Here is a 14,251-nt window from a genome sequence, read left to right as displayed (position 1 = left end):
TTTCCTATATGTGTTTTTTATTTTTTTTTAATTCTGAATTGCACCACTATAGAATTATTTGCAGAATGGTACTCCATATGTATGTGGGATTAAAAACAAGACCATAATTGATGCTGTGCAGGATGTCATTCAATCAGTTCTATTTTGCTTTATTTTATATATATTTTCTGGTATCCTGTACATTGCGGTGGGTGTGAAGATAGTATTTTAATATTTGTACAAAGTTTAATTTAATTGTTCTCTGTATATAACTGCATTTCTAAATTAAAAAAAAAAAAAAGTTCTTTTGAAGTGAAGCCATGATCTGTCTGTGTTTCGAACTGCTCGGGCCTCATGGACTGAAGGTGTGACAGATCAGTGAGTGCTGCCATCCATGTGGAGGATGATGCTGAAGCTTGGGATGCTGAAACAGAGGAGGAGATTACAGAGCTGATACATCCCTCTGAGGTGGTATTCCTCGAAGTGACCTTGCTTGGGAACAAAGGCATCCCTTGATGTGCCTGTGTGTCACAGTGTGAGGAGCTGGGCCAGGCTTCTGCGGCTCTAGGCTGTGTTACCTGAGAGAGAGCCAGCAGCCACACAGCCAAGATGAAGAGAACGTGGCACCAGTATGTGGCTTTCCAGCAGCAGTGATAGGAATGCAGGAACCCTGGGTGCTTGCATGAGGTGGAGAAGGCAACAGCAACACAGCACGAGGGGTGAATGGTGTGGGACATGGGCTGGGTGAGAGCCTTGGTGGAGGTTCTGAGTGGGGATGGAGGTTGGATCTGAACTTGATGCAAGGAGAGAAACTGTAGAGGGATGAGTGGACTCCAACCTGAGCCGGAGCTCAAAGCTGTGCCAGTCCTTTGTTAGTGCAATATTTCAAAGTTCCAAGGTAATACTGCCCCTTGAGGTGACTGTGCCGGTGGGAGCTCCTTGCTTTTCAGTTGATCTGTAAGCAGTGGGATAGGAAAGGGAAGGAGATGGGAAGGCAGGGAGAGATGAGATCATCCTGGTCAGCTTGTTCAAAGCAGAGTCCTGAAAAATGCTATGACAATTTTGTTTACTCGCATATGCATTTTCCTCTGGGGAGGAGCAGGCAGGTTAAACAAGGGGAGAGCTGACATCTGTCTTCTTTCCGTTTCCATTTATTCTTTAAATAATTCCCACACAGTAAACTGATCTTGCTGTGGTTTCATGCTGAAACTGGAGCTCTGTGCCTGGCGCCAGGCAGTGCCGTGTGGGAGACGGTGGCCTCCAGGAATGGCTTTTAAATAATTTAAGTTATTAAACTGCGCCGCCTGTGTTCTCTGCTGGCTGTGTTCTCCACAGCAACACTGGCAGCCAGAAGCAGGCCCTCGTGTTGTTTTGCACTTCTTATCTTGCTAGCCGTGCTTATAACTGTGGGCTTTAAATCTTCAGCAGGACTGTATTGTGGACGTCCCTCCTTCAGTTGCTGCTTTCCCTAGGAGGCTGCGTTCCCTGCAGCGGGGCCTGGCGCTGGGGGTGAGCCCTCTTGTGTCAGAGCAGGCTGAGCCCAGAGCAGTGACCAGTGTGGTAACAGGGGACAGATATCGATTCTCCTCCTTGGGCAAGCACAGGAATAAGGCAGCACGCACTGCATAATCACGCTCTCCTTGTCTGCCTTTGTGGCTAGCGGGTCTGACATGGATCCATTGTGCCCTGGGGGGCTGCACTTCTGCTTCCAGTTCAAGGCAGATCAGTGGGGCTCTGACACGGTCATGCAGGGAGGCCAGCTGCTGTCTTTGCCGTGTTTTGGCCACAACATCAGGAATTTAAGAATAAGGCAGGAAAAATGAGACCTAAGGGAGCACAGGAGGGGTTCAGTTGAAGGGGCACGTGGTGCTGGGGTACCTCTCTTGGGAGTAGCACCCACGGGCTCAGCATGACTTTTCAAGGATGTTTGCTCCTGTGCTTCACGAGTGTCACATGCAAGTGAGTGCCGAGTTTAATGCAAGATGGAACACAGGCCTCCAGCTGCGTGGGGAGATGCTATGGGGCAAGCTGCTCTCTCTGGAGCAGTGTCTCATTGTTTCCTATGGGAGAGGGGACAAATTTTCCTAATGTGAGGCCCTTCTGGGCAGCTTTTGCAGTTTCCTCTACGATTTTCAGAGTGAAAAAAATACATGCATTTTTTTAATGTCCAAAGCCGAAAGTACTTTTCTTGTTTTGTTGGATTCCATAACCTAAAAAGTTATTTAAAACTTTTATGTGTCTCCTTTCTAGTCTGGTGAGAGAACGTGGATATTAATGCTTGAGGGGGATTCCCTCCCTCCTGCTCACTAAAGAAAGCTCGCCTTGTCCCAGTGTTTTTCTTCTGCCTGTCTCCGTAGAAAATATTTGTGACGTGGGGTCTGCTATTCATTATAAGCTCCCAGCAGAGAAAGATCAATGAGACTTTAAATAAAACAGCTGTGAGCTAGTTTGTCATTGAGCTATTGAGGTTAGAAGCACTTCTAACAAGAATCCATTGGAACTGCAGGGTTAGGGCCTTTGTTCCCTTTTCCAGGAGTCCCACAGGGGCACTCCCTGGCAGTGGAGCTCTGCCCCAAGGCTCTTCCAAGGTAAATTCTCTGGTGTGGATGCAGATGTGAACCTCACTGCTATTCCTCTGCCAGCAGAGCATAATTACTGTATGGTTACACGGTCGATGAAATTGCAGCTGGTTTCCCAGCAAGACCTCTCAAAAGATTAGAGGAGACAGGGTGTCATATATATTTATACGTCTCTGTGTGTGTGTGTGTGTAAGTTCTACTCTTCACACTCTGTGTTTTACCTGTGCAAGATAATAGCTTGTTCAAAGTCTGTTGTGATGACAGCTTAATGAGTTTGCTTAATTTAACCTAAAAAGGAGGTGTAAACCCACAAGTGATGGGACGCATACCACCCTGCTGAGGCTTGAAGAGCACACGAAGGCAGGAGAAAAGCACTGCAGGTAATATAAACACGAAAAACCACACACAGTACTGACAACACTCCAGCATTCTGCAAGGGTTTTGCTGTGACATCTCAAAGATATCTCAAAGTAATCTATACCACAGCTTTGCTACATCTGGAGTCTACTACAATACACACAACTTTGTGCGGTATTTTTTCCCAACAAATTCTCTTCATGAACTGTATGGGAACCGTATGTGTGTTTGAGCACTCCTCTGCCACATGAAAGCTATGAGGTTAAAACGTACCTTACTATCATGAGGCAGATCAGCGCTTCTCCCTTGAATACCATATGTGTAGACAAATCCCAAAATAGGTTTTAGCTGATTCTGCAATGCCAGTTTATATATAGAGTTACTTTTAGATTTAACTTAAGGCTTTGTACACTGTTACTGCTTTCCAGATGGGTATTTCTGACCTTGTCCTGGTGGATCAGCCTTCCTAAACATAGCCTGCCCCTGTCCTTGCAGATTTTAATCTTGTTGAATCATTGCTTTTCTTTGTCAGACTCTTTCTGAATTGTCTTCTTGTCTTCACAGTGCTTGAATCTTTCCTCAGGCTGACTCTCCTGCATGTTTTAGCACTGCGTGCTCTGATCTGCTTAGAACTGTTAATGCAGGTGCTGAACAGCCCTGTGCTGAGCAGGGTTTCCTCATTCTGCAAAGGAGTTGTCCTTGAATTTGTCAAGGAGCTATTCTGAATGCAAATGCTGAAAAATTTGTGCTTCTATCATACAGTGAATTCTATCCTGGCATCTTTCTGTTTGCTTAAGAAAATGCCATATATGACATAGCACTGATTTTTTTCCTACAGCCAGGTTTAACACATCTCTATTTTTCCCCTTCTCCATAGATTAGTAATTCCAATAAGGAGCATTGGATTGGTCTGAAACAGCTTGTAGGTGTGAGTAGCTTAGCAGCTTAATGGATGAAAGTGCTTATACGTTGATTATTTAATCTTTTGTTATATTGCCGCTCTGACCTCTGAAGGCAAACTTGCCGATAAAAGCATCACTGCACCTACTGGCAGCGAGGTACTCAGGGCCATGCTACAGCTTCCTCAGCGGTTCATTGGTGACTTCAGTGAGTTTAAGGATGACAAGCCTTACTTCAGCATAGGGGAACCCGGTCCATCCTTCTTTCCTATATAATAATACATATAATAATTTCCTATTATTATCGACGTTCTCCGCACCCTTTTGTAAATTAGGCAAGAGCTGCAGCCACGCCACGCCACACAAGCTTTGCACCCCGCGCCCTCGGGCTGGGGAGGAGTTGCGCCCCCATCTCAGCTGTTCGGCGGGGCGCAGCCGCACCTGCTTACAGCGGCCCGCGGCTCTGCCCCCGGCCCGCCTCCCCCCCGACCCAGATTCTCGGGGGGCGTGGCCAAGCGCCTCCGCCAATCGCCGCGCGGTGCCGCAGCCGAGTGGGGCGGGGCCCGGACGCGGAGCCGCCTCCATTTTGCGGCGCAGCGGCGGGGCGGAGCGCAGTCGGCAGCGAGCCGCCGCGCAGGGAGCAGAAGCCACTCGCCAGCGCAGCATCGGCCTGCCAGCGTCCGGCGGACTGCACGCACCGGCATCCGCGGCCCAGGTTCGTGAGGGGTGGAGGGCGCGCAGCCTCCCTGCGCAGCTGCGGCGGGTAGCCGGGTCTGGAGGGCTGTCGGCCGAGGGAGTTCCGTTGCCGCGCGGGACCCCGGCGAGCCTGCTTTCTGCTGTTCCGCGCTCACCGGGGGCTCCTCACGCCGCTGGGTGCGGCCCGCGCCGCCATTTTGTGGCTGAGCGATAGCGTTCGCTTTTCTTCCCTCCGCTTTGGGGCCTGCGCGCATGCGCCGGCGGGCCTGAGGAGGGCGGGCCGTGCCGCGGGCGGGCCTACGCGGCTGCAAACGGGCTCCCGTTGGCGCGGGCCGGGGCGTACTCCACCCGGCTCGTTCCTATTGGGCCGCCGCGGGGGCGAGGCCGGCCGCGAGCGGAGGGCGGCTGCGCGGGGCGGGGCCGTGCTGAGTCACCGGGCGCGGCCGGAGTCGGGGCTGACGGCGTCTCCCGCAGCGAGCTCCGCGCCTCCAGTCATGAGCGGCTGCCGCGTCTTCATCGGGAGGCTGAACCCCGCCGCCAGGGAGAAGGACGTGGAGAGGTTCTTCAAGGGGTACGGCCGCATCCGGGACATCGACCTGAAGAGGGGCTTCGGGTTTGTGGTGAGTGCGCCCTGTCCCGGGCCCCTTACCGCCCCAGGCGGGGTGTGTCGCGCAGGCGTGCGGTGTGCGAGCGGCTCCGTGGGGCGGAATTTCTCGTTTCCACGAAGCCGCTGCATGTGCCAGTTCTTGAGCACTTATGTATTTCGTGTTTGCTGCGGTGGGTTTGCAGGAATTCGAGGATCCGAGAGATGCGGATGATGCTGTTTATGAGCTGGATGGAAAAGAGCTTTGCAGTGAGAGGTGAGCTGCCCCATCTCATGCACTGCTTCGAACTGACTCGCTTTGTGTCATATGCTTATGAGTTGTGGTTTGTTAGCAGTACTGTTAAAGCCCACTGTAGGCTTTCTCCCAGTAACGAGGAATGTGTAAAAGCATACAGGTGCCTGGTTTCTCCTTTCCTCTTTGTCTCTCCAGGGTTACTATTGAGCATGCAAGAGCACGCTCTAGGGGTAGAGGCCGAGGGAGGTACTCTGACCGCTTTAGCAGCCGCCGGCCACGCAGTGACAGGAGGTGTGTATTGCACGGGGCTGGCGCTGTCTGCCATAACAGCTCTGGGTTTGTCTGACCTGGGAACTTGAGGGGGAGCACAGCGCCGATTGGTGCCACCTGCCTTCCTAACAACCAGCGATGGGACAACGGGGTAGCGAGAGTTGCAGAGCTCGTGCAGAATGCTCAGCTCCTTTGCTCTCGTACCCTCGAAGTACGCAATGTTGTCTGAGGCTGCTCGGGGCACTTTATACTGGTGATGGTGTTCTTGATGAGCTCACGCCAGCTATTGGCCTTGCTAATGTGAAGTGTGGCTGTGCTGTCTGCAAACAGAAGTCTCAACTGTTTATTTCCCCGCAGAAGTGCCCCGCCTTTAAGGACAGAAAACCGCCTCATAGTAGAAAATCTGTCGTCCCGAGTCAGCTGGCAGGTTTGTTAAAACACGATTAACTATTTTGACTTCATTTAATGGGTATGTAATGTAATTACTTTGTTAAATGATTAATTAAAATTAAATCTAATTTATTAAAGTGTTTATGTAACTAATGTATTTTTTAATAATGTAAATTAAATGTTTCAAATGAAAACTAGTTAACTATAATTTGTAATAATAAATGTATATATTTGAGGAAGTATATTTATTTATTTTCTTGTTTTTTAAATCCATTTTAACCACATATTAAACCCTTTATTTGCCAGCCTATCTGTGTCGTTGGCCTTATGACGAGGAGTGCCTGTGGGTTATCCTAATCGTTCTGTCTTGGTCACTCTTGGTCGGGCCTGGTTGACTTTCCAGTCAGCTCCTACAATGTCACTTGGCCACCTCTAGATCTGTGTTTGCCGGTCTAGACGTAATCGATGCACTCCTTAAAGTGCCACATTGCAGCGATCCCAGAGCGTTAACGAGATCTGATTCCTAAGTTGAGAGCTGTTCTTCCTGTAACGCTTCCGAATAAGAGATCCTGGTCGAAAAGAGTTGAAAGATACGAAATTAGGTGGTCGTTGGAATCCTGATCGCAGTAAAGTGGTCCTTGGTAACATCAAGCATAGCGAATGTCTGGATCCGTCACTAGACTCCTAATAGGGAGGGCGGTGCGATTAATGGCTTCCATCGACTGGGTAGTGTTCGGCAAGTGGGTGGCGAAGAGCCAGTCGGGCATAAATCATGACGGTATCTCCGGTCGCTTAATGCAGTTTGCTGCTTGGCTAGCCTAGGGAAATGTTAATAAAGGTAAAGTAAACTATATTTTTCATGACATATGGGGCACAAAATAATGGTGTTATGTAATTGTAATTCCGTATGCGTGTAAGACTTGTAATATAAATGGAGACTGAAATAGCACAAAAGTATATGGGTATATTTTGCACTCAGTCCAGTATTAACATAAATATATACAAATGTGTTGTTTAGATTTCTCTTTCTCTAATCTATCTAACCTTCATAGACTGATTTAATTTTCCTTAATGTTAAGAAGACATTTATTAGCATTTTGCTTAAAGCAATATGCTTTGTTCATTTATTTCGTGCCCTGATGTAGATAATTCAATTTCGATAGAGTACAAGTGTGGCAGTTGCCACGTTTGTAATTTATCTAATGTTTTCCCTTCCAATAATCATTTTTGTTTGCTCTTTTTAAAAAATAACATGTATATAGAACAACAACAACAAAAAAGCAAAAAAAAAAAAAAAAAAAAAAAAAAAGCAACTGTATATAAATATATATGTAAGTATTTACTTTCACTTCTTTGCATAACATTATTGGTCTTGTGTTAGGATCTCAAAGACTTCATGAGACAAGCTGGGGAAGTAACCTTTGCAGATGCACACAGACCTAAGTTAAATGAAGGGTAAGCCTCAAATTCTCTTGAAAACTTTGGAGTAATTTTTGCATGTTCTACATAGATGCCTGGGGGGGGAAGCTGGCTACTCCAGTGCTCAGTAGCTGGAATTCATGGCTTAATTTAGCTTCCCTTTAAACATGCAGGACGTGCAGTCTGTGGCAGCTGGGGAGGGGGATTCTTGAATTTGTGCTTGAGTATATGATGCAGGATGACTACAAGCAGTATGGGCGTTTTTCGAGCAGTTCAATTTTTTTTTCTTCCCAGAATACTTCTTAATTTATCTATTGTATCATTTCAAAAATACAACTTGTAGTAGTGAGCTATGTTGACTTTTTTTTTTCTGAATTTCTCTAGGGTGGTTGAATTCGCCTCTTACAGTGATTTAAAGAACGCTATTGAAAAGCTTTCTGGTAAAGAAATTAACGGAAGAAAAATCAAACTAATTGAAGGCAGCAAAAGGCACAGGTATGGATATCTGTTGAGTACTAATGGTGAATTAAGAAAGCTTTGAAGTCAATGACCAGACAACAGAACTGGAGACAGCGGGTTGCGTGGTTGCTGTAGTGCTAACGCCGATGCTCACTGTTTCCTCAGTAGGTCCAGAAGCAGGTCGCGGTCTCGTAGCAGAAGCTCATCCAGGTCTCGTAGCCGTTCCCGTTCCCGAAGCCGCAAATCTTACAGCAGGTCAAGGAGCAGGAGCCGTAGCAAGTCTCGATCAGTTAGCAGATCTCCAATGCCAGAGAAGAGCCAGAAGCGTGGCTCTTCCAGTAGATCTAAATCCCCATCATCTGTGGATCGACAGAGGTCTAGATCGAGGTCCAGATCCGTTGATAGTGGCAACTGAACTATAAGTGACTTGCCCTGGGGGGCCCTTTTTTAAACCATACTTGCTAAAACTCATGGTAAGTATGTGACTTTCTGAGGGGAAGGGGTTTGGATGGGGTAGGGAGGGAGGATGGCGGGGGGAGGGGGGCTGCGGGATCTTTGTAGATGTGGACCATGGTGGGGAGGGTTATTGACTAATTGTATTAAATGTTTTTTGATAACCCTTTTTTTGCTCACATTTTTTGTGAATGTCTGAAGTGAATAGTTGGTGTATAGTGCCAGAGCTCTTTACAACTAAAGCAGACAACTTTTAAATTTTTTTTTTTACTCCAAAAAGAGGAATCTGGTATCAGTATGCTCAACTGTGAATAGCAATTCCGAATACTAGTTTAATGTGAGATAATAAACTAACGGCTTTAGGCATCTAAGAGCTCTACATGTGCTGTACATAAAGCTTTATTTCAGAATTATTTTTTTTTTTTCGTGCTTTAGAACCACTGTTTCAGTTATAGGTCAGCAGATTAAGTGCTCAACAGTATTGGTAATAAAACTTCATTTTAAAAAACTTCTCATTGAATACGCCTTGAACTGCAGTAAGAAAATGCCCATTTCACTGCCCTGTGGTAATAGTATTCTATGAGGCTCCCTAACTCTTGATACTTAACAATTAAACAGCTTAAATAAAGTTTAAAGAAACATGTTTGTGCTTCTTGTTTATTCTTATTGTTAATCACATGTTTATGACCGTGCCTGATGTAGTTGGACAGAGAAAATATTTGTAGATGGATCTGTAACAAAGTGGTTGCAGTGTGTTTTGGGCATTGGGGGAAACTTCTTGAAATACATCACGTTGTGCCCTTCCCTACCCATATCTTTCAGGTGCTTATGTTCTGATGGGAGAGGTGTGGTGAGGAATAGCCTGAGAGAGTTCATAGACAAAAGTTGAATGTCTGAATTACTGAAGTGTTAACTTACTGTTCAGAGAGTATGAAATGTTAAAGATGGCCGTAACCATCAAAAATGGGCAAGCATGTGTGTGAGGGCACACCAAGCTGTGGATCAAAAATTGTTAGAGGCATCAGTCCTCATTCTGGAGGAAGAGGAGGATTTTTTAAATTGCCATGTGAGTTCTGTGGTATCCTTTGGTCCTGCATTTTAATGCTTTGTGAGTTAGTCCCGACAAAGACAGTAGCTTGCAATGCCTGTTTTTATCAGACCCTCCTCTGCATTACGGGACAGTTCTTTGGAATTGATTAACAAATGACAAATACTTTTTCTTCCGAAGTGCTTTCCAAAGCTAATCCATTTATGCACAGAGCTTTAAAGAGACCCCTGGATCCTAAGATCAGGTCCTAGGGTAAAGGGAGGAGGATCAGCAGAGTGTGGTGGGGCAGGGGGTGGTTTGTGGTGCCTCTGCGGGCCTCTTCCCTGTTCCCTTTACTCTTACGGAGTTCTTGTTCATGAGCTGTGGCAGGAGAGTGATGGACTCTGTTGCTGGAGCAGAATGAAGACCTTTGTTGTACGTGCTTACAACTTTTTATACCTGTGCAAAAACCCCTTGGTCACATGGACCAACCAGGCTCTTCATGCATGTTTACATCTGTAGCTGCCAAGCTTCTTTACTCATTTGCAAGGTAATGACTTTCTTTGTCCCAATGCTCCCCCTACTTTATTAATTTGAACAACGAACATGCAACAACCAAAAAAACACATAAATCTGTGTGATCTTTCAGACTCACGGTCACAAACCTTGATATCATCCATCAAACTAAACCTATGAGTTTTCAACAGGTAGCTCTTGCCCCACAAATCAGAAATTTTTGAGGTAGTTGTCATGCTGCTTGACACAGATATTTATCCGGTTGCCTCCGTAGGCTTTGGCTGGGAGGATATCCAGAAGATGGACACAGTGAAGCAGCAGATGTTGATGGTACAGTCAAAGCAGGGCATTATGACCTTGACTGAATCCGTTGCAGTTTTTTTGTTTGATTGTTTGTTAGTTTTGTAGGGAAATCTATGATTATTTTTTGAAGTTACGTGTTAGGAATTATGAAAGCCAGGCAGGTGTAGGTAAGGCATACAGTTGTAAATATACACACTGTATTCTTAAACACCAGAAGATATTTGGCCAGTCAAGTTGGATTATACAACCAAATAGAGAGAATTTCCTACACTGCCAATCTACTGCACATGAATTCATGTCATTTTATAGCAAATACTGTTCTCTAACTTAGAATGCAGACATACTTTCAGTGTTGTTAGGCCTATCTTAAGATTTTCTGGAGCACTGAATAACTGCTACTCCAGCTAAAAGGTTCAGAAAAATATGTTGCAACAATGCCAACAGCTGGAATGAGTGAGTCTCCAAACACCAGCGTATGTCTCAGCAGCAGCTTTCAGCAGCTCCTGCTCTTAGGCGCTGACGATCACCAAGCCTGTAGGTTTGATCCTCCTCTTGTGGTGGTGAATGAGCCACAGGCTCAGGGTCTGCGTGCTCTGCTTCGAGTTGCTGAGCTCCAATAGTTTCCACTAGGACACCTTTTTTTTTGTGCAGATTCTCTCCAAAAGCCCATCCATATCATCTGTTGAGTACTTGTTAAAATCAACTGTGCCAAGGTCTTGCAATCACAAGGACAAAGTGTAACTTTTCATAACAGAACTCAACAGATTGCTGGGAGCCCAGCCTGCATTCAAGAATCGCTTCCCTGAGCTCTTTTATAATTCAAAAGCTTATGCCCTCCCATCTTGGGTGCCTGTTAGGTCCATAAGTTACAGCGCAGGCGAGAGCCGAATGCAATCTCTGAGCCGTGTCAAAATGCCCCCTCCTGCTCCACTTCTTTGTGGATCCCACGGCAGATGTCAGCATGGATCTGGAGGGTGCAAGTCTGGTTCCTTCCTCAGGCTCGCTAGCCTGAGGTCTAAAGATCGTTTACAGCGGCTTCCACCACAGGAGGAGTGGTGGGCATTATTGGGACGGTGGATTCCTCATTTTAGTGATTCAAACATCGATCTCCAGGGACCCAAGAGGTCTTTAGTCACAGAGTCCGAGCTCATAGCTGCAACCTACAGCCTTGCTCCCACTTTGTCCCACATCTCTGTGTCACAGATCGCAATCCCTTCTACATCACAAGAGATTCACACCAAAAGTCACCTTAAATAGAAGCTTTCCTCTTCAGCATGGTGCCTCTGTAAAACCCTTTCCACTATTTTGCAAGCTGCCTCCTGCACTTTTGTTATACTTGTTCCCATTGTTCCCTGTTTCTCACCTCTGTCCTGTAGATGTGATTCTAGCAGTGCAGCCTGGTCCTGCCTCCTTTCAGCAGTTTTCGGGTCCAACTTCCTTTCAGCGGCCCTTGGGTCATGCTTCCTCTCAGCACCCCTGATTTTTGCTTCCTTTCAGTAATTTTTGGAGACCAACTTCCTTTCAGCAGACCTAATTCCTTGCCACCGGTCAGCTTGAGAGCTGATTATCTCCTGAGGCTGAAACTGATACAGGGACCCTGTTTGGGCACCATTTGTGGCAGGAGAGTGACAGACTCCACTACTAGTGCAGAACAAAGACCTTTATTGTATGTGCTTGCAACCTTTTATACCTGTGCAAAAACATGGTCACATAGACCACCCAGGAGCCTCATGCATGTTTATGTCTGGCTCAAGTAACTATCAAGCTTGTTTACTCGTTTGCAAGGTAATGACTTTCTTTGTCCCACAGTTAGCTTTTAATACAGTTACATGAATCAGCTTTTTTGACTTGTTTGACTATGATGGCACTATATCCACGTACCGTGTGCTCTTGGAGTCAAACACTGAGAGAGGCTGATAATGTGGGTGTATGGTAATTGTTGAGTCATGGCCTGAATCACTGATTGAGCACCTGGGAAAAGGACCAGTTGGCCCCGGGAGCACAGGTGAAGGCAATTAGCTGTGTGACCAGAGCCTGGCTGCACCTCTCAGACCCCATTTAAGGGCTGAGTGCCCCTGGGGGCAGGATCTCTGGTTGGAGGTTTGTCCTTGGTGAAGCTTTCTCCTGTGAACTTGGAAACTTCTGATATGGGTGAGCAATCTACTTCCCTTCTTTTGTTGTGCATTTCTGTTGTGCTGATTCTTCTGTCAGCATGTGTTTTTTTGTAATACCTTAACCATTGTATTGATCTGTTCAGTTGCTACAGCAGATGACTCAGTTTTGGGAATTGGAAGGTTTCAGTGGTTCATAATAGTTCAGATGTTGGATTGCTTTACAAAGTGTGGAAGGAGGGAACCTTATCCTGCAGGAAGAAAAAAGGCATTGACAGTAGCACAAAGTGTATGGTTACCTGCTTTATCTCATGTCAGCTGGTCTTTCCTGTGTGCTTGGATAGTAACAAGTGTAGTGGAAATACTGAGTCATGGCCTGAACCAGTGATTGAGCACCTGGTGAGAAGGCAGGGCCAACCTGGGGGGGGGCTCAGTTGCATACAGTGTGTGCCTGAGTGACCAGAAGGGATGGAGCCAGGATCCTTCGAGGCCTCATTTAAGGGTTGGTGGTGGAGGTGGATGCATCTCATCTGGAAATCCCTGCTGGCGTAAGGACCTTACAGTCCTTCCAAAAGTAAGCGGTTTCTTTCTCTTGTTTCTGTGCCCACTGCTGTGGTGTCTGAGCAGATCCTCACTTGCTGAAGCCTTGGATGTTGCTTCTATGCAGTCTTATTTTGCTTTCCATTGTGCTACAACAGGTATCTGTGTTAAATGGGACTTTGGTTCTGGCTGAAATCTAGGTGACTGAAGGCATACAGTTAATGGGTGGGGTTTCAGGCTCCCTTCTCTGTGAGAATTATATCCTCTGACTAAATATGAAGTACGTATAGAGTATGTGTAGGGTATATTTAGAGTACTTACGAAATACTTATAACTAAATATGAAGTGCACAAGGTGGTGCTTTGACAGAGTGAGCAGCACTATGACAGATAAATTCAGCTCATCCCTGCTGTAGGCAGCTGACAAGGTGAGGATGGGACTGGTTCAGAAGTTTGAATAATACTGCATGAGTCACAATCTCAAACCTTCAGTCCCACCACAAATCAGATGAGAGCCCCATTCACTTCAGCAATGCATCTGCTAGCCTGTACAGCTCCTACTCTGTATGCCTCCTTTTCCAGAATCTGTTCTCACAGTGAATACGAGGGCAAAGCTGGTCAAAGTGGGTGAGAAATTCGTTTGGAAGTAGTAATGATGGGCAGAGGAGCTCTTGCCCACAAGGTACTGCTGAACCAATGCTTGGCAACGTGATGCATATGGGTACTTCGTTATTAACAGGTGTTGTAAAATGCTTATGCTTCTGGCCATTCCTCAACCTCTCTATAGGAAAGCTGGAAGATACTTAACTCCTTTTCCAAGCAGTTTCTCAGGGGGGGGGAAAAAAAAAGCACATCCCTTTTTTCTGATTTCCTCTTGTCAGTGCACCATTGAGATTTTTTTTTTTTGACTGCATAGAAGAATTAATTCTCTGAGCATCCCCAAAACACAATAACATAATTTCCCTCGTTAGCTCTAACCAGAGGCTTTGGGTTGGGAACTTGGTTTTCTAGGCTGGGAGTCAGGCTGGAAAGGCACTGACAACAGACCTGGAGCCTGGTATGGCATCCCTGATGAGGTTGGGAGAGGGGAAAGCAGTGAGACAGAGCTGTGCTGGGAGCTGTTGGGGTGGGTGTGTGTCCATGGCATCTTGTGCAGCCCTGCTGGCATTGCTATGAGAAGACAGCAGTGTGGCACAAGGTGCTGCCGAGTGAGTGAGAGAAGATGTCCTGCTGTGCTGTGTGTGATTCATTTTCTTTTGGGCAGCTGCAAGATTCCCTGGAGAATACAGGTGCTGCCCAGGTCTTACACATGGGCAAGACTCATGGGAATTCTGAGGAACTGCAGGAGAAAGCTGCCCAGCAATTGCCTCTCTTCCTCTCTCCCTTCACATTTTTCCTCACCACCGCTCTCCAAA

At 46.5% G+C, this 14,251-nt stretch overlaps 1 protein-coding gene across 3 annotated transcripts; it reads left to right on the top strand.

Annotated features, from left to right (window-relative positions):
• Window positions 1-5,004: 5,004 nt before the first annotated feature.
• SRSF5 (serine and arginine rich splicing factor 5) lies at window positions 5,005-8,302 on the top strand (the record flags this gene model as incomplete). 3 transcript variants are annotated; one of them, XM_079537539.1, is made up of 7 exons in its annotated part: window positions 5,005-5,130; window positions 5,300-5,370; window positions 5,545-5,640; window positions 5,977-6,046; window positions 7,391-7,464; window positions 7,813-7,923; window positions 8,056-8,302. In XM_079537539.1, the coding sequence occupies 7 exons, from the start codon at window positions 5,005-5,007 to the stop codon at window positions 8,300-8,302; spliced, it is 795 nt and encodes a 264-aa protein (XP_079393665.1). The 3 variants fall into 3 exon arrangements, with proteins under 3 accessions (XP_079393665.1, XP_079393664.1, XP_079393666.1); XM_079537538.1 differs by having other exon boundaries at window positions 8,053-8,302; XM_079537540.1 differs by lacking the exons at window positions 7,391-7,464; window positions 7,813-7,923; window positions 8,056-8,302 and adding an exon at window positions 6,316-6,366.
• Between the last annotated feature and the right edge of the window lie 5,949 nt (window positions 8,303-14,251).

Source organism: Tetrao urogallus (assembly GCF_951394365.1).
Source record: "Tetrao urogallus genome assembly, chromosome: 6".
NCBI classification, from domain to species: domain Eukaryota; kingdom Metazoa; phylum Chordata; class Aves; order Galliformes; family Phasianidae; genus Tetrao; species Tetrao urogallus.
This window is presented reverse-complemented; position numbering and strand designations above follow the sequence as displayed.